The sequence below is a fragment of the Lonchura striata genome, chromosome 8 (genome assembly GCF_046129695.1).
Source record: "Lonchura striata isolate bLonStr1 chromosome 8, bLonStr1.mat, whole genome shotgun sequence".
NCBI classification, from domain to species: Eukaryota; Metazoa; Chordata; class Aves; order Passeriformes; family Estrildidae; genus Lonchura; species Lonchura striata.
The window spans coordinates 8,685,405-8,700,397 of NC_134610.1; the positions used below are offsets into that span (position 1 = coordinate 8,685,405).

The following is a 14,993-nucleotide window of genomic DNA, read 5'->3' on the forward strand; positions in this document are numbered from 1 at the left end:
TTACATTTTTTGACCAATAGTAGAGTTTTCCTGAAACAATAAATCCACATCGATATCAAAGCTGCAGGTAGTGATACACCACGTCATGCCTCCCACCACCTGGCAAAGGAGCAACAGCATGGTCAGGGCCATTTTAAACTGAAGAGCCCAAATACATCTTTGAGGCTTTATTTATTTTAGAAACTACATCTCAGTAATCTCACCATCCTCAGTGTCCTCTCTGCTACAAGACAGACTCAGATAACATAACCATACCAACTTCATACAATACTATACACAATATACGTGTACAAGAAGACAGAAACCAATCCAGCAGTTACTGACAATCTAAATTCCTCTCTTAGCTTTACATACTAGCTTTGAAACAGCTCTAAGATTGAAAAAAGAAAACCAAACAAACAAAAGGATAAAACACAACAGTATGTTAAATGTCATGACCTCTAAAAAGTGACCCTATCAAAGTTTGATCAAGGATCATAATTACTGCAGTCTTATATTTACCTTTTTATACACATCTTTGCTACTATTAGGTCTTGCTTGCTGACACGTGCAACACAATGTGCTAAACACAGTATCAACACAGCAATGGAAATCCCCAGCTCTGCAGAAATCTCTATTTCAGGCCCTATTCTGACATGGGCATATTTAAACTTTTGAGCCATTTCATCAATTTTACATAAATATTTAAAGACAACCTTGCATAAACATGTGCAAGATAACCTAAATGTATGCAAAGGCAAAGAAGAGGAAAAGGGATTAAAATGTGGACTAACGTACCATCATCACACAGCAAATCAGGAACCTTGGTTTCTAACAAGGTTTCTGATATACTCCCCCTCTCACACTTCCCTCTATGATAACCTACATACCCCTTTTGCATTAGCAGTGCAAGGCTCATTACAGTGAGGTTGGGCACTGCCATGAAATGGTAACTTTGCAATTGTACTTAAGTAACTAAAAGTGATTTCTACACATAAATGCAACAAGGTTACATCCTAAAGCAGTCTCCTTGAAACTCCTCTGTCTGTGAGCACAGACTCCTGAGCAGTGACTGTTACCAATACCAAGGAGTTTGAATAAAATAAAATTGCATCGCAAAGTGAGGCTGTGCTATGATCAAAGAGAGAGCAGATAAAAGAAGAAGCCATTTCAAGGCTGCTGTAGTTCTGTGTTTTCAAAGCTTGGTTCAGGAATTTCTCACAGAGTCAGCATTAAAGCAATTCAGAAATCTCTCTTCAACCTGAACTTTGCTCACGGTTAGCATCACACACTTCCTGTCTAGGACAATGAAAGGTTAACAAATATGACATTCTAAAGATATGTAAAAACAGCCCCAAAATAATCTCACCAGGCTGTTCCATTCTTACACAGACACTTCCCCATTTCTCATCAATGCTGTTTTTAAAATCACCATGCTATCTCCAAGTATCCAAAGACTAGCTATTCTAACTGCTGTTGGGAGAGAGAGGAAAATTCCCTGGACACAACTCTAGTATAGGCCATGGCACCCAAAAAAGCAGACAGCAGTTAGTTTGCATCAAATTGTTTCATCTAAAACAGGCCTTGCTGCACAAAATGTCTTTCAAGACTGAGGAGGTCCTGTCTGTCTGAAATGAGGTCATTTGCAGAATTAATCAAACACGGAAGCTTCATAGGTTGCAACTGTCTTTTGTAAAGTCACCCAGAATTGTTCAGCAAACCATATAAGCCTCTTATACTTAAAAGAGGGGTTTGAAATACTGTAATGGCCTCACCTTGTCAAATGGTGATAACCCTTTGATTCTTGCTCGAAAATACCCTGCAGCCACCAACAGTTCCAAGATTTCAGTCAACTTGATGTTTTGCTCCTCATCTTCTCTTGTTTCAACCTGACAAACAAACAACAAAACACTAATTCAGTTTTTCTGAATTAATTTTGAATTGTAATTTAAATTCATTTTGAAGAATGAGCGTTTTCCGAGCCTTGGCACAGACCACGTATCAGGCCTTCCATTATCAGCTTGGTTGTTCATTTGAAAGACATTAAAGAAACATTTCTACATGGACTTAACATCACATATATTCACCCAGTTAAATACTTTAATCTGCTTTTGCTGTTCAAACTCCTGGTCCACTGCTTGCCTCTAGCTACTAAGATTGTCCTCCTGCCATAAGCCAGTTAATTTATTCTCCATTTCACAGATATCTTTCAATTTCAGGGTTCATAAACTCACACACCTCAATTTAACCTCTATCCCAGCCGAAACCAGGACACGCTTCTCTAATCCTTCTACAAAAACACGAGGAGACGCTCACGCGGAATCCCACTTTTTTGGGCAATGCAATTTCAAAGCACGGCAGTAACAAAAGTAAACCGCGACGGGCAGCCCGGACCGCCCCAGCAGCACAGCCAGCCCGCACCAGGGCTTTTGTCCCCACCTTGGAGGGTGAAACCCCACAGCTGCGGGGACACACGCGATTTCCTAGAGGCACAGAGTCCCCAGCACTCGGCCCTAGGCCGGAGAGCCGCAACCCCGAGGGGCTGCACACCTGCGCACCCTTCAACGCTCCGGTCCCCCGGGCACCCTCCTCCCGTCCGCTCCCTCCCACGGAACCCGGCGAGCCGGGCTGCCGGGGACACGGGCAGGCGATGGTGCAGCGAAGGTGACCGGCAGGCGCTGCCGGCAGCCCCGCAGGCCTCCCCGCGCCCCCGGCACCGACCCCGCGCTCCCGGCCAGGGCCGGCAGAGGGGAAGGAACAGGCGGGGATCCGGGGACACCGGCGCAGCGGGGCCGGAGCAACAGCGGCCGCGCCTCGGCAGCGCCCGGGGGGCTGGGAGAGACGCGGCTGCGGTACCTCCTGCGGGGCCTGGCGCTCCTGTCCCCGCGGCACCCCCATCGCCCTCCGCCGCCGGCCGCGCCGCTGTCACGTCCGCTCCCCGCCGCCGCAGCGCCCCGGCGAAGGGGTGTTCCCGGCCGGCGGCTGCCGGGTTCCCCCGCCCCCGCTCAATGGTTCGCCCGCACCCTCCTTGCGTACAAGCGCATCCGGGCCGTGCCATTCGCGGCCGGGGGGTGCCGGGGAAGGAGGGCGGTGGCTCATGTGACTGGCTGGCTGCGCGGAGCGCAACGGCCGCGGCCCCGCCCGCGGGCTGCGCCCTTGGGGGCGCCCCCGGGTGCCCCCGTGCCGCGGCCCCTCAGAGCGCGGCGGCTCCCGCGGGCCCCGGGCTGCGCCGCGCTGCCCTGCGCCCGCCGCGCTTTCCTTTTCCTCCTTCTGCACGGGGTCCTGAGGCCTCCCGCCAGCATGGAGGACAAGTTACTGAGTGCTCTGACTGCGAGGCGCCTCACGGCCGCTCGTGCCCCGCTGGGCGCTGACACTTCTCATTGCCAGCCGTGTTTCCTTTGGTGACCTAACAGCAGAAGTGGGGTTTAATTCTGTTTTTTCTCCCCTGCACACAGGTCACAGAATAGTGATTAGGTTGGAGAAGACCTCTGAGATCAGCAGGTCCTACATCGAACGCCACCCTGTCAACTGGACCTTGGCACCAAGGGCCATTTCCCGGCTTTCCTTAAACACTTCCAGGGACGGTGGCTCCACCACTTCCCTAAGCAGTTCATTCCGATATCTAATCACTCTTTCTGTGAAAAAATTTTTGCTAATACCCAACCTAAACCACTCCTGGCACAGTTTAAGATTACATCCTCCCATCCTGTAGCTTGTTGCCTGGGAGAAGAGCCCGGCCGCCCCCTGGCTGCACCCTCCTGTCAGGGAGCTGCAGGGTGATGTTATGTGTAGTGAATGTAATTAGCACCAGTTTTAATACGGTATATGTAATATTTAGTATTTTTAGAAAACACACATCTGTATTAGGAGTCATCCCCACATAGGTGAAACTCAATCTATGTTGAAACCTCATTTACAAGTAAATGTATGTGGGTTTTCCGGAGATAAGCCATATCACAGAAATCCTCCAGGCTGATACATCTGAATGCCGGGTTCTCTTAAATACATCAGGGGATTCAACAACATTGGACATTGGATTGTTCCACCCCAGTAAAAGAAATTTTATCAATATGTGAGACTCTGGGAAGAAAAGACTGATTGCTGAAACCCTGGCCTCGGGTGGAATTGTCCCTATAAAAACCGTTTGTACCAAGAGGGTGGTGTGTGGGCATAGAGGGAACCTCTGCTGAGGCTGTCTTCTTTGTTGCACACCCAGTGCCAACCCCGGGCTCAGCACTGCTCTTTCCTTGTGGTTGGCTAGATAGAATTTGATTGCAAAATAAATATTTTATTTTTCACTTTAATTTGGCTGGACAAATTTTCATTTATAACTGTGACAAGGTCACCCTGGGCATCCCCCAGGCCAAACACCCTCCACTCCCTCGGCTGCTGCTCATCAGATTCATGCTCCAGTCCCACAGCAAGAAATGCCCACAATCTGTGTGGCTCCCACTCATGGCACATCACAGGGCCATATGTGAGCATCCCCTGGTGGGAAGGTGGATTTGCTGGAGCCTGGCCTCCCACCCTGGCTTTGGTAGCACCAAAGCACCATTCTCCTGCTGTAGATCAGGCAGACCCTGCAGGGGGATGGGTGTGTTGGGGCCTGGATGCTGTGCCCAGGCTGGTTGCCAACACACGTTGTATTCATTAATAAAATCACACCAATGCACAGGGATTTGATGGGCTGAACAACTGGATACCAACCATGGCAGCATTTCATGGCAGCATTCTTGTTGGCAATGGCTTAGGAAATACCTGACAGAGGTGTCTTTTCAAGTCTATCACAGGTGTTCGGTTTCCAGATTCTTTGCCACACAGAGAATATGAAAAAAAAAAAAAAAATAAATAACTTTGCACTCTGCTGTGGCTGGAAGCATCTCAATAGGGTGAAGGAACAGGAGTGCAGCATTCCCATCCTTTGGAGGGCAGCAGAACATACATGAGCCAGTCCATTCTGATGCTGTCCTGACAGAGTGATCAAAACAATAATAATAATAATAATAATAATAATAATAATAATAATAATAATAATATAGCAAAAATAGGCCAGACTAGCTCAAGCCATGCACTGGTGTAACCACAGACCACATCTTAATTGGAGCTGCAGAACAGTGCTCCTCAGCCCCAGAGGTTAATGTGGTCACCACAGCAATATGGGCTTCCTGTGTTTTGTCTGCCTTCTCATCACGCCCTCCTTGCATAGAACTGTATGCCTCTAATTTGAATGTCATGCAGAGGAAGACTAAAGCCCTCAAAAAGCAGGGACAAAGAGAAGGGTTGAAACAGAAGAGTGTTAGGAAGGGATGTAGATGATCTTCAGATGCAGCAGCAAGTGCAGCTTGTAAGGTAATTGCTCAGAAGAAACATCAACTTAAAAAAAAAATCATTCTGAGCCATGATGCAGTCATAAAATTCCTTTTCAATGAAACACAATAGAGAAAAATGATAAATAAAAAGCCAAAGGTTAGTATGAACTAGGGGTTTAAGCAGTAACTGAGTATCAGACAAGGGAGGGAATTAACCTACCCTGGGAAATAGAACTGTTTCTCTGGCTTTTTAAAGCACAGTAAGGCAAAGGAGGGAGACAGGGGTAATTCACTCCTATGAGCTTTAAACCTCATGCAGCTGGCCCCCAAAATCACAAAGCTGACTTGAAATGATGTAGTTACAGAAATGTAATAGGTTTTTCTAATCTTCTCTATGTCTATGAGACCACAAGGACTAGAAACATTTTTCTCCTTTATAGGCTGGAATTTTCCTTCATGTAGTTAGGAAAGAAAAGAGTAAGGCATGAAAATACAAAAATCTATGGCCATTACAACTCATCTTGGATCACTTGAACCTCAAAAAAATACTTTGCAAAACCATTGCTTCCGAACACCTAATTATGGTGCAAATTCACTCAGTTACCCAGACAGAGCTGTTGTCTTCTATGACATTTGGATAATCAATCTTCTAAATACCAATTAGTTTTAAAGAGTCCCATGAGGGGTACCATCGGAAAAAAGAAAAAAAAAACCTCCTTTCCTTCAGATTTCTCGATTTTGTGCTTGCAAATCTCTAGCAGATTCAACTTAGGCTTTGTTTTCCCTTTCCCTACTTTATTTTGATCTGTGAAGGTAAGTGAGCTCTGGTTCTTGGTGCAGCTGCTTTCAGCAATCCTGTCTTGATTTTTCTATTTCATTAATCTTGATCCCACAAAGCTGAGCTAAAAAGCCTCCTCATTTTTTATATAGCCATGTCATTCATTTTGCTGCTCAGCCTGGACTTGTGACAGCATTAACCTCAGTCACCACTGAAAATGTAGCAGTAGATCGCACTGTATTTTTTAGCACATATTTGTTTCTTCTTGTAATAAGAATAAAAGCATCAGATGGAGTTGTAACAGCAACAGCAAGGGCTCCACTGTTGGTACAGCAGACACAGTTAGATAAAGTAACTTCAGTAGCTTTCTAATGGTCTCTATTCTGAGAATGTCTAAAAGAGGTTTATTTCCATTCTGCATGATAGAAAAAATAAAGTATGTATAACTTCCTGTGCAGTGGTCCTTTGTACAGCATCTTCTCATTAGGGTGCAACGTTCTTTTAAGGGTACCATAAAAAGTGTCACTGACAGATCTTGGAGTACCTGTGATGAAGGTTTTCATCCAGCTTTTTGGAATTAGCAGTACTGTTTGCTAGAGCACAAGTATGTTCCTCTACATGCATTTTCTCTTTTAATTTGTTGTCTTGGTTATATCCCATCTCCTTACAGTTACTCAGTTCCCCTTCATCTCTTTCCTGAGATGTTGTAGGCATAGAGAACCATTCAATGGGCAATTGCAAATTCCCAATTATTGTCAGTGAAAGTGAGACTGTGCACTGTGAAATGAAAAAGTCATAGGCCTGTTACAGTGGCCACTTGTGTTAGGGGCTGCAGCAGACCATTGCATCCAATCAGACCAGCTGATATTCTTTGCAAGGTATTGTGCCCTTTCAGCACTTACATATAACAGGAAATAGTGGTGTTTTAAACATGCTCACTGTTGTACCTGTGGGTGACATTTGGAAGGTCCAGTCCAGTCAAGGTCCTGCTTAGTCCATCCTCTGAACAAATCCTATTTTCAGCACTTAATAGTTTAAAACATACAGGCAGACAGGAAGACATTTTTTTTCTTGAAAATTATGTTTGTGTCATTTTTAATATTGTTTTGTAAGACTGGCAATACGAACACAAACATTTTTAGCTCATTTACTTGAAAGAGGAAAGGCTTTGTGGCCTGTGGAATTTGTAGAGGAAAAGGTAACTGATAGTGGAAATATTAAAATTCTGGTAAGAAAAAAATCACAGCTCCCTCATGGTCTACATGACAGAACTTGACAGAATTGGTGGCTGATCTTCTCTACAATTTCATCTGTGCCAGATCTAGAAGTCTGCCTGGAAAGAAATGAGAATATTATAATTAAATATGTGATGAATATAAAGCTTTTACCAGACTCCTCTTTCTGCAGTGTCATGATTTTGATCATACAACTCAAAGACTGTAGTCACGATATGCAAGTAGCCAATCATTTTGGTTATTTAAATTTTTGAGAGGCTGGATTTTCAGAGAGTGCTACTGTGCTCTCTTTGAAAATCAGGCTGCTGAGGAGTTTCTCTGTTTCTACGTGGGTGCACACTGCAAAGTCCAGGCAAGGACAGGCACAGCACACCTTGACACAGAGTAGTCACCCACAGAGAGGTTTGTTTGGGACAGTGCCTTTGCACATCTTTTGTGAAAGTCTCGGGTCACCTGTAGCTGTTGTGCTCAAAATAAATTAATCTCCAGGAGAATTAAGTGGATCTTTCTTACTCACATATTATCCATGGGACAACTAATTAAATCTGATTCACTGAACCTCGACCTGAGAAGGAACAAACAAAATGAGAACCTTTGCACTGTAAGTGCATCACAGACTCCTTGATTTGGGCCAGGATATTAAATTTCAGATCACAGCTCTGTGAAGAAATGCTTTCCTTCATTTTTATATTGAGACTGAGCAAATCTGATATGGAATTGTTGGAAAACAAAATGCCCAGAAACTTATAATGTATTTGTGAAAGGTAAAATTTCTCCAAACAGAATCACGAGTAAGATTTACTTGAAGTTCAAAGAATAAGAGACTACAGGTCATTGGGTTACTGATTTACATATCTTTACAAAGGGACTGAGAGGTGTAGATTTTCACTGTGGCATTCTTAGGCAAAATATATGATTTTAGACTTTACCTTCTACATGCCATAATACTATGACGCAAGACACATCCTTCACTTAAAATAGTTGTAAGAATGAACAGTTAATTTCCCAATGGAGCGAGAGAGTCTGAAACAGTAACAGACTTCTCACAGGTACACCTCACTCCCAAGAGAATGATGCTCTAAGATAGAGGAATCTTTTTATCTTTTCTTCTTCTATGTTGATTTTTTGAAAGAGAATTGAAAAGGCAGATGAGTGGTAAGAGAACCAAGGTAAAATATCAGTGATGTAGAGATAAAAAAGACAGAACTGTAGAGATTTGAGGTGAGCATTGGAAGTGTAACCTTGGACAGAGCTAAGCAAAAAGGAAAATAGCCTGCAGGAAAAAAATGTCTGTGTACCATCTGGATAGACATTCACTTTAACATCAGTAATTTATGGATGTGTGCATTTTGAAATAAAACAGCCCCACCAAGCAATGTTTCTTAGGAATTTCAGCCTGACTGCAACTTAACCCTAAATGAAAAGCAAACTTTGCTGCCATTCACTACCACTCCCTCCATCTTCAGGCTGCTCCTAAGGAGACTCTGACATAATCCAAAGCTGCCGGTAGATCCAGGCGTCTTTTTAAGGCTCCGAGCTTGCTCTCACGCAGGCGAGCGGTGGCAGAGCCCCCTCTGGTGACACAGGCACGCCGCTGTGCTCCGCTGCCAGCGGGGAACGCAATCCTGCAGCGCGGGCGCTGCTCCGCAAAGCCGCCCGCATGTGCTTTATTGAGGATGCTTTAATTCATTATTCCGTTATACATAAGGAGTACAAGAGCGAGCCTCCTGAAAACAAATCAGGGATGACAGTGACCTTACTTCTGTCTCTTAAATCACCGAGTTCTTGTAATTTGAATCAAGTATTTTCTGAATAGTTCTGAGACATTTTTTAAGAGGCTTTGGAGCAGGTTTTATGGGCACCATGAAATGCAGTCCCAAGTTTTATTGCAGTGGACAGTTCAAGGCTTTTCAGAGTGTGAGCCAAGTGTTTTCTTGCAGTGTTCAAGAAACTTGGCCGAGCTGTCTTCTTTCTTTTTCCACAGAAGCAATTATTAAGAAAAATGAATTACCTTTTGCTGTTCTAGCTGTTCAGAAGGAAAAAGGATGGATCTTAACCTAACTATTATTTCCAAATCATGCCTCATTTCAGTACAAATAGAACCCAAATATGCTAACAAATAAATACACAGTTTTTCTGAATGGATTCTTCATCTCAATGCTGATGGCACCCATTTAATTAAAAATTCAAGGGCAAGCTAATGTGAGCTTCATCAGGAGTTAAAAGCAATTAGTGTTTATAATAACTTCAGGAAACACTTTCTAGAATTTTAGTCTGCAAAGAACTGGTTTTCTAAGGCTGGAGTTTGTGCAGACTGATTCTCTCACACTTCAAAAGTTGTGCAAAGCCCCTAAATATCAGGGAACCTTGCAAAAAACTAGGTAAAGGTAAAAAATGTTGAAACCATGGAAGTTCTTAATTGCAATTAAGTATGTCATTCATGACAAAATGGTCATGTAATTACCAAATTATTTTTAAATTTATCATATTAATCTGGTCCACATAATATTGATTTCATCTTTTATGTAGTAAGATAATACAGCACTACATCTCCAAAGTGTAAAGATAGTTCTCAGAATGTCACCTAGCATTAGAATAAATCAGCAGCGAGCACCTCATGGTTACCATGAAAGAAAAGTGATATGTTGTGCTTCCTCCCAGCATCTCAGAACAGTAGGTGGAAAAATTGAAGAAAACCTTTGTTTCTTAATTAAAACAGAGACTTTCACCTAATCCCTTGATTCTGTGAGCTGGGCTATAAACAAACATCAAATATTGAAAGGCTCATAATAAAAAATAAGAATTGTCAATGCTTTATTATGCAAGGCCACTCAGGAGAAAGATTTGCCTCTAAGATTGTCAGCATTTTTCTTATCAGTCACCTCAAAAGGAGCAGCATGGCTGACTCCAGTGACTGTGTTGGACTTTTTTACAGTTCAAGGCTAATGAAGTCTTTTGTTGTAGAATTCTCCTAGCAATTCCTCCACCATCTCATGTTCATATCCTCAGGATTTTGAAAAAATCTGGAAGTAATACATTTGGAGTTACACTGCTTATCTCCAAGGCATGCCCTCTCATCTGGAACTATGCCTTCTAGAAACAAGGTGGGAAAGGATGCCTTTTAGTTTCCATGACTTTTGAAATTAGGAGGAAAGTTCCTACAGGTACACACAGACCTGGGGTATGCCATGTGCTGCCCAGTTTGTCTGGAATGGCTGTTAAAGCCACAGCTCAGCCACAAGGCAAATGTTACAAACTCCTGCAAGCTCTGCTGCCCACTGCTGCTCCTTCTTCCTTGGGATGCATGTTAGTTTTACTCACTATAATAAATAGACATGCAGCTACATCCTGGTTCCTAAATCTGTCTCTGTGAGGGAATAGAACCTCTTCCAGCTTCCTATCTCTCGGCCTTGCTCTGACAACTTACCATATTCCAGGCTGTGATGCCTGCAGTTGTAGAGATGTGTTTCTTCTCTTACTCAGACTTTTTGTAAACTAAAAGCCATGCCAAACTTTTCCTTTCCTACAGATGGACTCAGCAGAAATTACTTCCTTCCTCTTTGGGAAGCCTGGGGCTGGTGGGAAGCTGAGCAGTGAGCATGGAGCAGTGCCATAACTGGAGCCACGGGGAGCAGGAATGACTGAATCCAGGAACTGCTTCTAGGGAGGAGATGAAGTTGCTCCCATTAATTCAGGGACTATCACTTCCACCAAAGGAATAATTAACCTTTTACCTTGCCTACTGTTATACTGAGCTTAAAGCCATTTCTCTGTCTTCATCTCTTCTGCTGAAACTATCTCCCAGTTCCCTTTTTACTGCAGATTTAAGGAAAAAACTGACAGTGCATTTTCCTTTCTGTCAGTCTCTGCTTCCCTAACTGGCTGCCATCTAGTCAATCCATTGACTGTACTCTTCCCTTTGTATAGCAAAAAAGAATCCTGCAATTTTTTTGATGTAGAAAGTAGGACGAATTGTGTGCATATGCTCTATCAGAACATCACATCAGGATTCACCTGCCTTTATTTCTGGAAGTGTGTATGAAGTGAAGCAGCATGTTTCACAGTGGCTCAGAAAAAACACGTCTGTGCTGGTCTGTGAGAGACAGAACAGCCAAGCCTGCTTTCAGGAAGAAAAAGTGAGCTGGGAGTTCCAAAGTGAGAAGGACAGCAGTAGCTCTTGTGCCATGCAGTAAGTTAGAACTGTCAAGTACCAGAAATTTTCCATGAACTTGCCAACATACAGAATTTCAAATGTTGAGCCAGTTCTGAAGAGATTTTTAGCTCATGAAGTCTGCCTCCACATATGCTGAGTGCTTGTGCAGAAGAGTGGATGTTCTCAGGAGAGCATCCATTTGTTTCATAGGAGAAACTGTGGAAACACAGAAATGCATGGGAAAGGGTTAGATACAGAATAAGTATTTAAAATATTTTATGGAGAAATAAAGCATAGAGGGAAAAAAAAAGCAACATCTCTGGCCTTAGACCATGGTCAACTCTAGCCCAACTCTTTTGCAAAGTGTTTTATATAACCATTCATTTTAAGAATCTTTTGTTCCACATCTCATATTGAGGTTTTCCAGGAGATCTGGACATGAGTTTGCCTGTCACTACATTCTGCCCACCAGAACACACTCTGTGCTAACCAAATGCTGGACAAGACTTTTTCACATACATCTTGTTGCCCTGAGGGAGGTTGTTCTACTAAGGAACCAGCACATTGGTGTTCCATTCTGATGCTTCTTCACTGAACTCCATATCAAATTCACCCCATTTATAAAGCAGAATAAAATTTTCTAAAAATTTTCTGCCTGGTCTGCACTTAACACTGAAAATTTCATCTGAAAATTGAGCTACATATTTTCAGCTATATAGTTCATAACTTAGCTTTGATAGCAACAGATATTCTTAGATCAGGACTGAAAGGCAATTTTATTGTTTGGACTTAAGAAGACATAGACTATATGTTGCTTTTTCTGCATCTGTAGTGATCATGAGCCATTTTAGTATTTAAAAAAAAATCAGAAAAGCAAGGAGATTGAAAGCATTGCCATGAGTAAATTGCCATTTACTACCAGAGTAGTAAATTGCCACTGACAAGAACCTATTCTTGACATTGCAGAGTAAAAACATACTGTTTGTAATAAATGTACATAACTGTAATATCATTTACCTTTCAAGACCATTAGGTTAATTATCTAAATACAACATTTATATTAATCTTCAAGTATCACTTTATCTTCTACTGTAATTTTGCTAGTGGTCTCAGCCAAAGCCTGCTGTGGTCAAAGGAAAGTTTTGTTGCTTTATATTGAATCAGGCCAAAGAATTAAGTCATTGAGTCAAAGCTGGAAACATAGTAAGCAATAGAAAATGTAATGTTTTACAGACTTCCTGTCTCTAACTGCACCCATCAGCAGAATATATCCCACTTTTGACATCTCTTTTCCATAAGCAAACTATTTTTTCAATTCATACCCTAAATATACATATATATTTCTGGGGTTTTTTTGAGCGGGTGAAGTTCAGTTGATTGAGTGTCTTTTTTTTTTTTTTTTTTTTCCAGGATGGAAACCATTATCCACACTGAGTCTTATTTTTTAGATGCAGTGAAAATGCCAGGATCAAGTAACTAGAGTGGAAGGAATTTTTGACATATGGAATGACAGGAGCTGATGATCCATCTGCTCCGGTGCCCTCTGCCTGATGGTGCTTCCATGGCACAAAATAAAAGATGGCACAATTACTGATTACTTTTCAAGCCCTTGTTCTATGTATTTTTATGCTGGGTGGAAAAGGTGTGATTTTCCAGGATCTGTTTGAAGGAATATAGGGCAATAGTGCTGTCAAAAAGAACATGAGCAGAAGTGGGAGGAAGATGCAGAAGGAAAACGTGCCCAAAGAGTGGTGGCATCACTTAGCTTGGTGTTGCTGGAGTATTCACAAGGTGTGACAGGAATATAAAACTCCCTTGGATGAAATAAGGAGGCACAGGACACAAACCTCATGAGCACCAATTTCCTTCCTGTCCTTTACAGCACAGTAAAATTGTGTAAGAGTTGGAAGGGCTTTGGCAAGCCATACCTGGGCACATCACAGCTATTTCCCAGGCCTGCAGGCCAGGTTCTCTTCCTTAACAGCAGATGGCAGTGAAGTTAAACAAACGAGTGGAAATAAGTCGAGAAAATATATTTTGCCTGGTAGCTGGTGCTGCTGTAGATAGCTCAGAGAGCTCTGGGCATATTCAGACAGTGCAAGGTTGGTTTCCAATATATAGGTCTCCTGTAATACATTCAGGAGGCAAAAGATATTAATTCATCCATAGCTGTTTGTAGTCCAAGTAATGTTTGTTTTGTTTGTGATGTCTTTGTTGACAGTAGAACAGAGAGAATCTGTTATAATTTCTTCCTTACATCCCTCTTTCATACATTTAAAATCTATGCATAGCTGAATATATGCGGATGAAACTCAGTTTCAAGTGAGTACATTTTTACTCTTTATTATGTCTTGTGCTCCCTTTGAGACAATGAAGATACAGCACCATGGGTTGCTTTAAAACTTTTATATTGCCAATTATTTTTTGCTGCCAAAAAAACTGTGTGAAAGGGTTATTAAGGCCACAAGAACAGAGACTGAGAGTAAACTTTTACAGTCTTGCCTTACACTTTAAATTAGCTTCACTTCTGGTGGCAGGATGGGAGAGGGGGCTGTTTGTTTTGAAATTTTCATCAGGCAAATGATGGAACTGTCAGAACAGATATTTGATTGCAGCTTCTAAGTTCTTTTCCTAAAGTGAAGAAGGGATGAAAAGTATTAGGGATATCTACATAATGTCATTAATAGCTTAGTTCCATGGCAGTGTCATGAAAAAGGTGCTTGTGTGGTCTGTGATTTCCAGTTAGATGCTAAACCATCAAATAGACCATCTACTTCCCTTAATTTCTCCTCATGTTGGATCCACCTGAGGAAATCCAGGAGGACTCTCCCTCCCTCACATTCCGAGGTAGTCACTCAGTCCTGGAGGACGATGCAAAGCACTGAGTGCCTCGAACATGTACCTCAAAGGCCCAGAACTTCATTTCAAAACCTGTTCAAGACAAAGCAAAGCTGTGGGTGAAGCCTTGGCTGCTCTCAGTGCTGACCTGAGTGTCACTAGTGGGACAGCAGGAGGAGAGGAGCCAGAGGAACATTCTTGCCCTGCTCTTTTGGATCTCTAATGCTCTGCAGCACAGACTGGGACTCTGCAGTCCTGTTCTTAAGAGACGTGCCAGGCCAGTGGGACTGCTCAGAGAAGAGAGGGCTGCTCCCAGGAGTTTGATGGCTTGATGCCTTATTGTGGCATCCATAACATATATTCACTTTTCAAGCTCATATTCACACATGCTATAGTTCTTAATATGCTTTTAATCTTCCTGTTGTATTAAAACTTTTAGTTAAAAAATTCACGTGACACCTCAGCAGACATATTTATAACAAGCAAGGGCACAGGCCTCAATCACTTGTGAAGAAGCAGCCCTTCGTAATCTGTCAGTCAATCCATGCACAAAATGCACAGAGCATCAATTTCTTTTTAGGTTATTCACTGTGACTTCTGTATCTGCCAATAAATCTCAAATACAGGTCAAAGAATATGTAGCTCAAGTAAATCTATAAATGTAGCAGAAAAGCTTCACTAACTACCTCAGATTGCCAAAG

The 14,993-nt window shown here is 42.5% G+C and overlaps 1 protein-coding gene across 1 annotated transcript in view; it reads right to left on the reverse strand.

Moving 5' to 3' along the window:
• Window positions 1-2,965, reverse strand: part of CCDC93 (CCC complex scaffolding subunit CCDC93) — a 34,440-nt gene extending 31,475 nt beyond the window's left edge. The window contains exons 1-3 of the mRNA XM_021548718.2: window positions 2,836-2,965; window positions 1,755-1,868; window positions 5-99 (exon numbers count right to left, since the gene is read on the reverse strand). Coding sequence (XP_021404393.2) covers window positions 5-99; window positions 1,755-1,868; window positions 2,836-2,877 — 251 coding nt within the window. The 5' untranslated portion in view covers window positions 2,878-2,965. The remainder of the gene's footprint in view (window positions 1-4; window positions 100-1,754; window positions 1,869-2,835) is intronic.
• Between the last annotated feature and the right edge of the window lie 12,028 nt (window positions 2,966-14,993).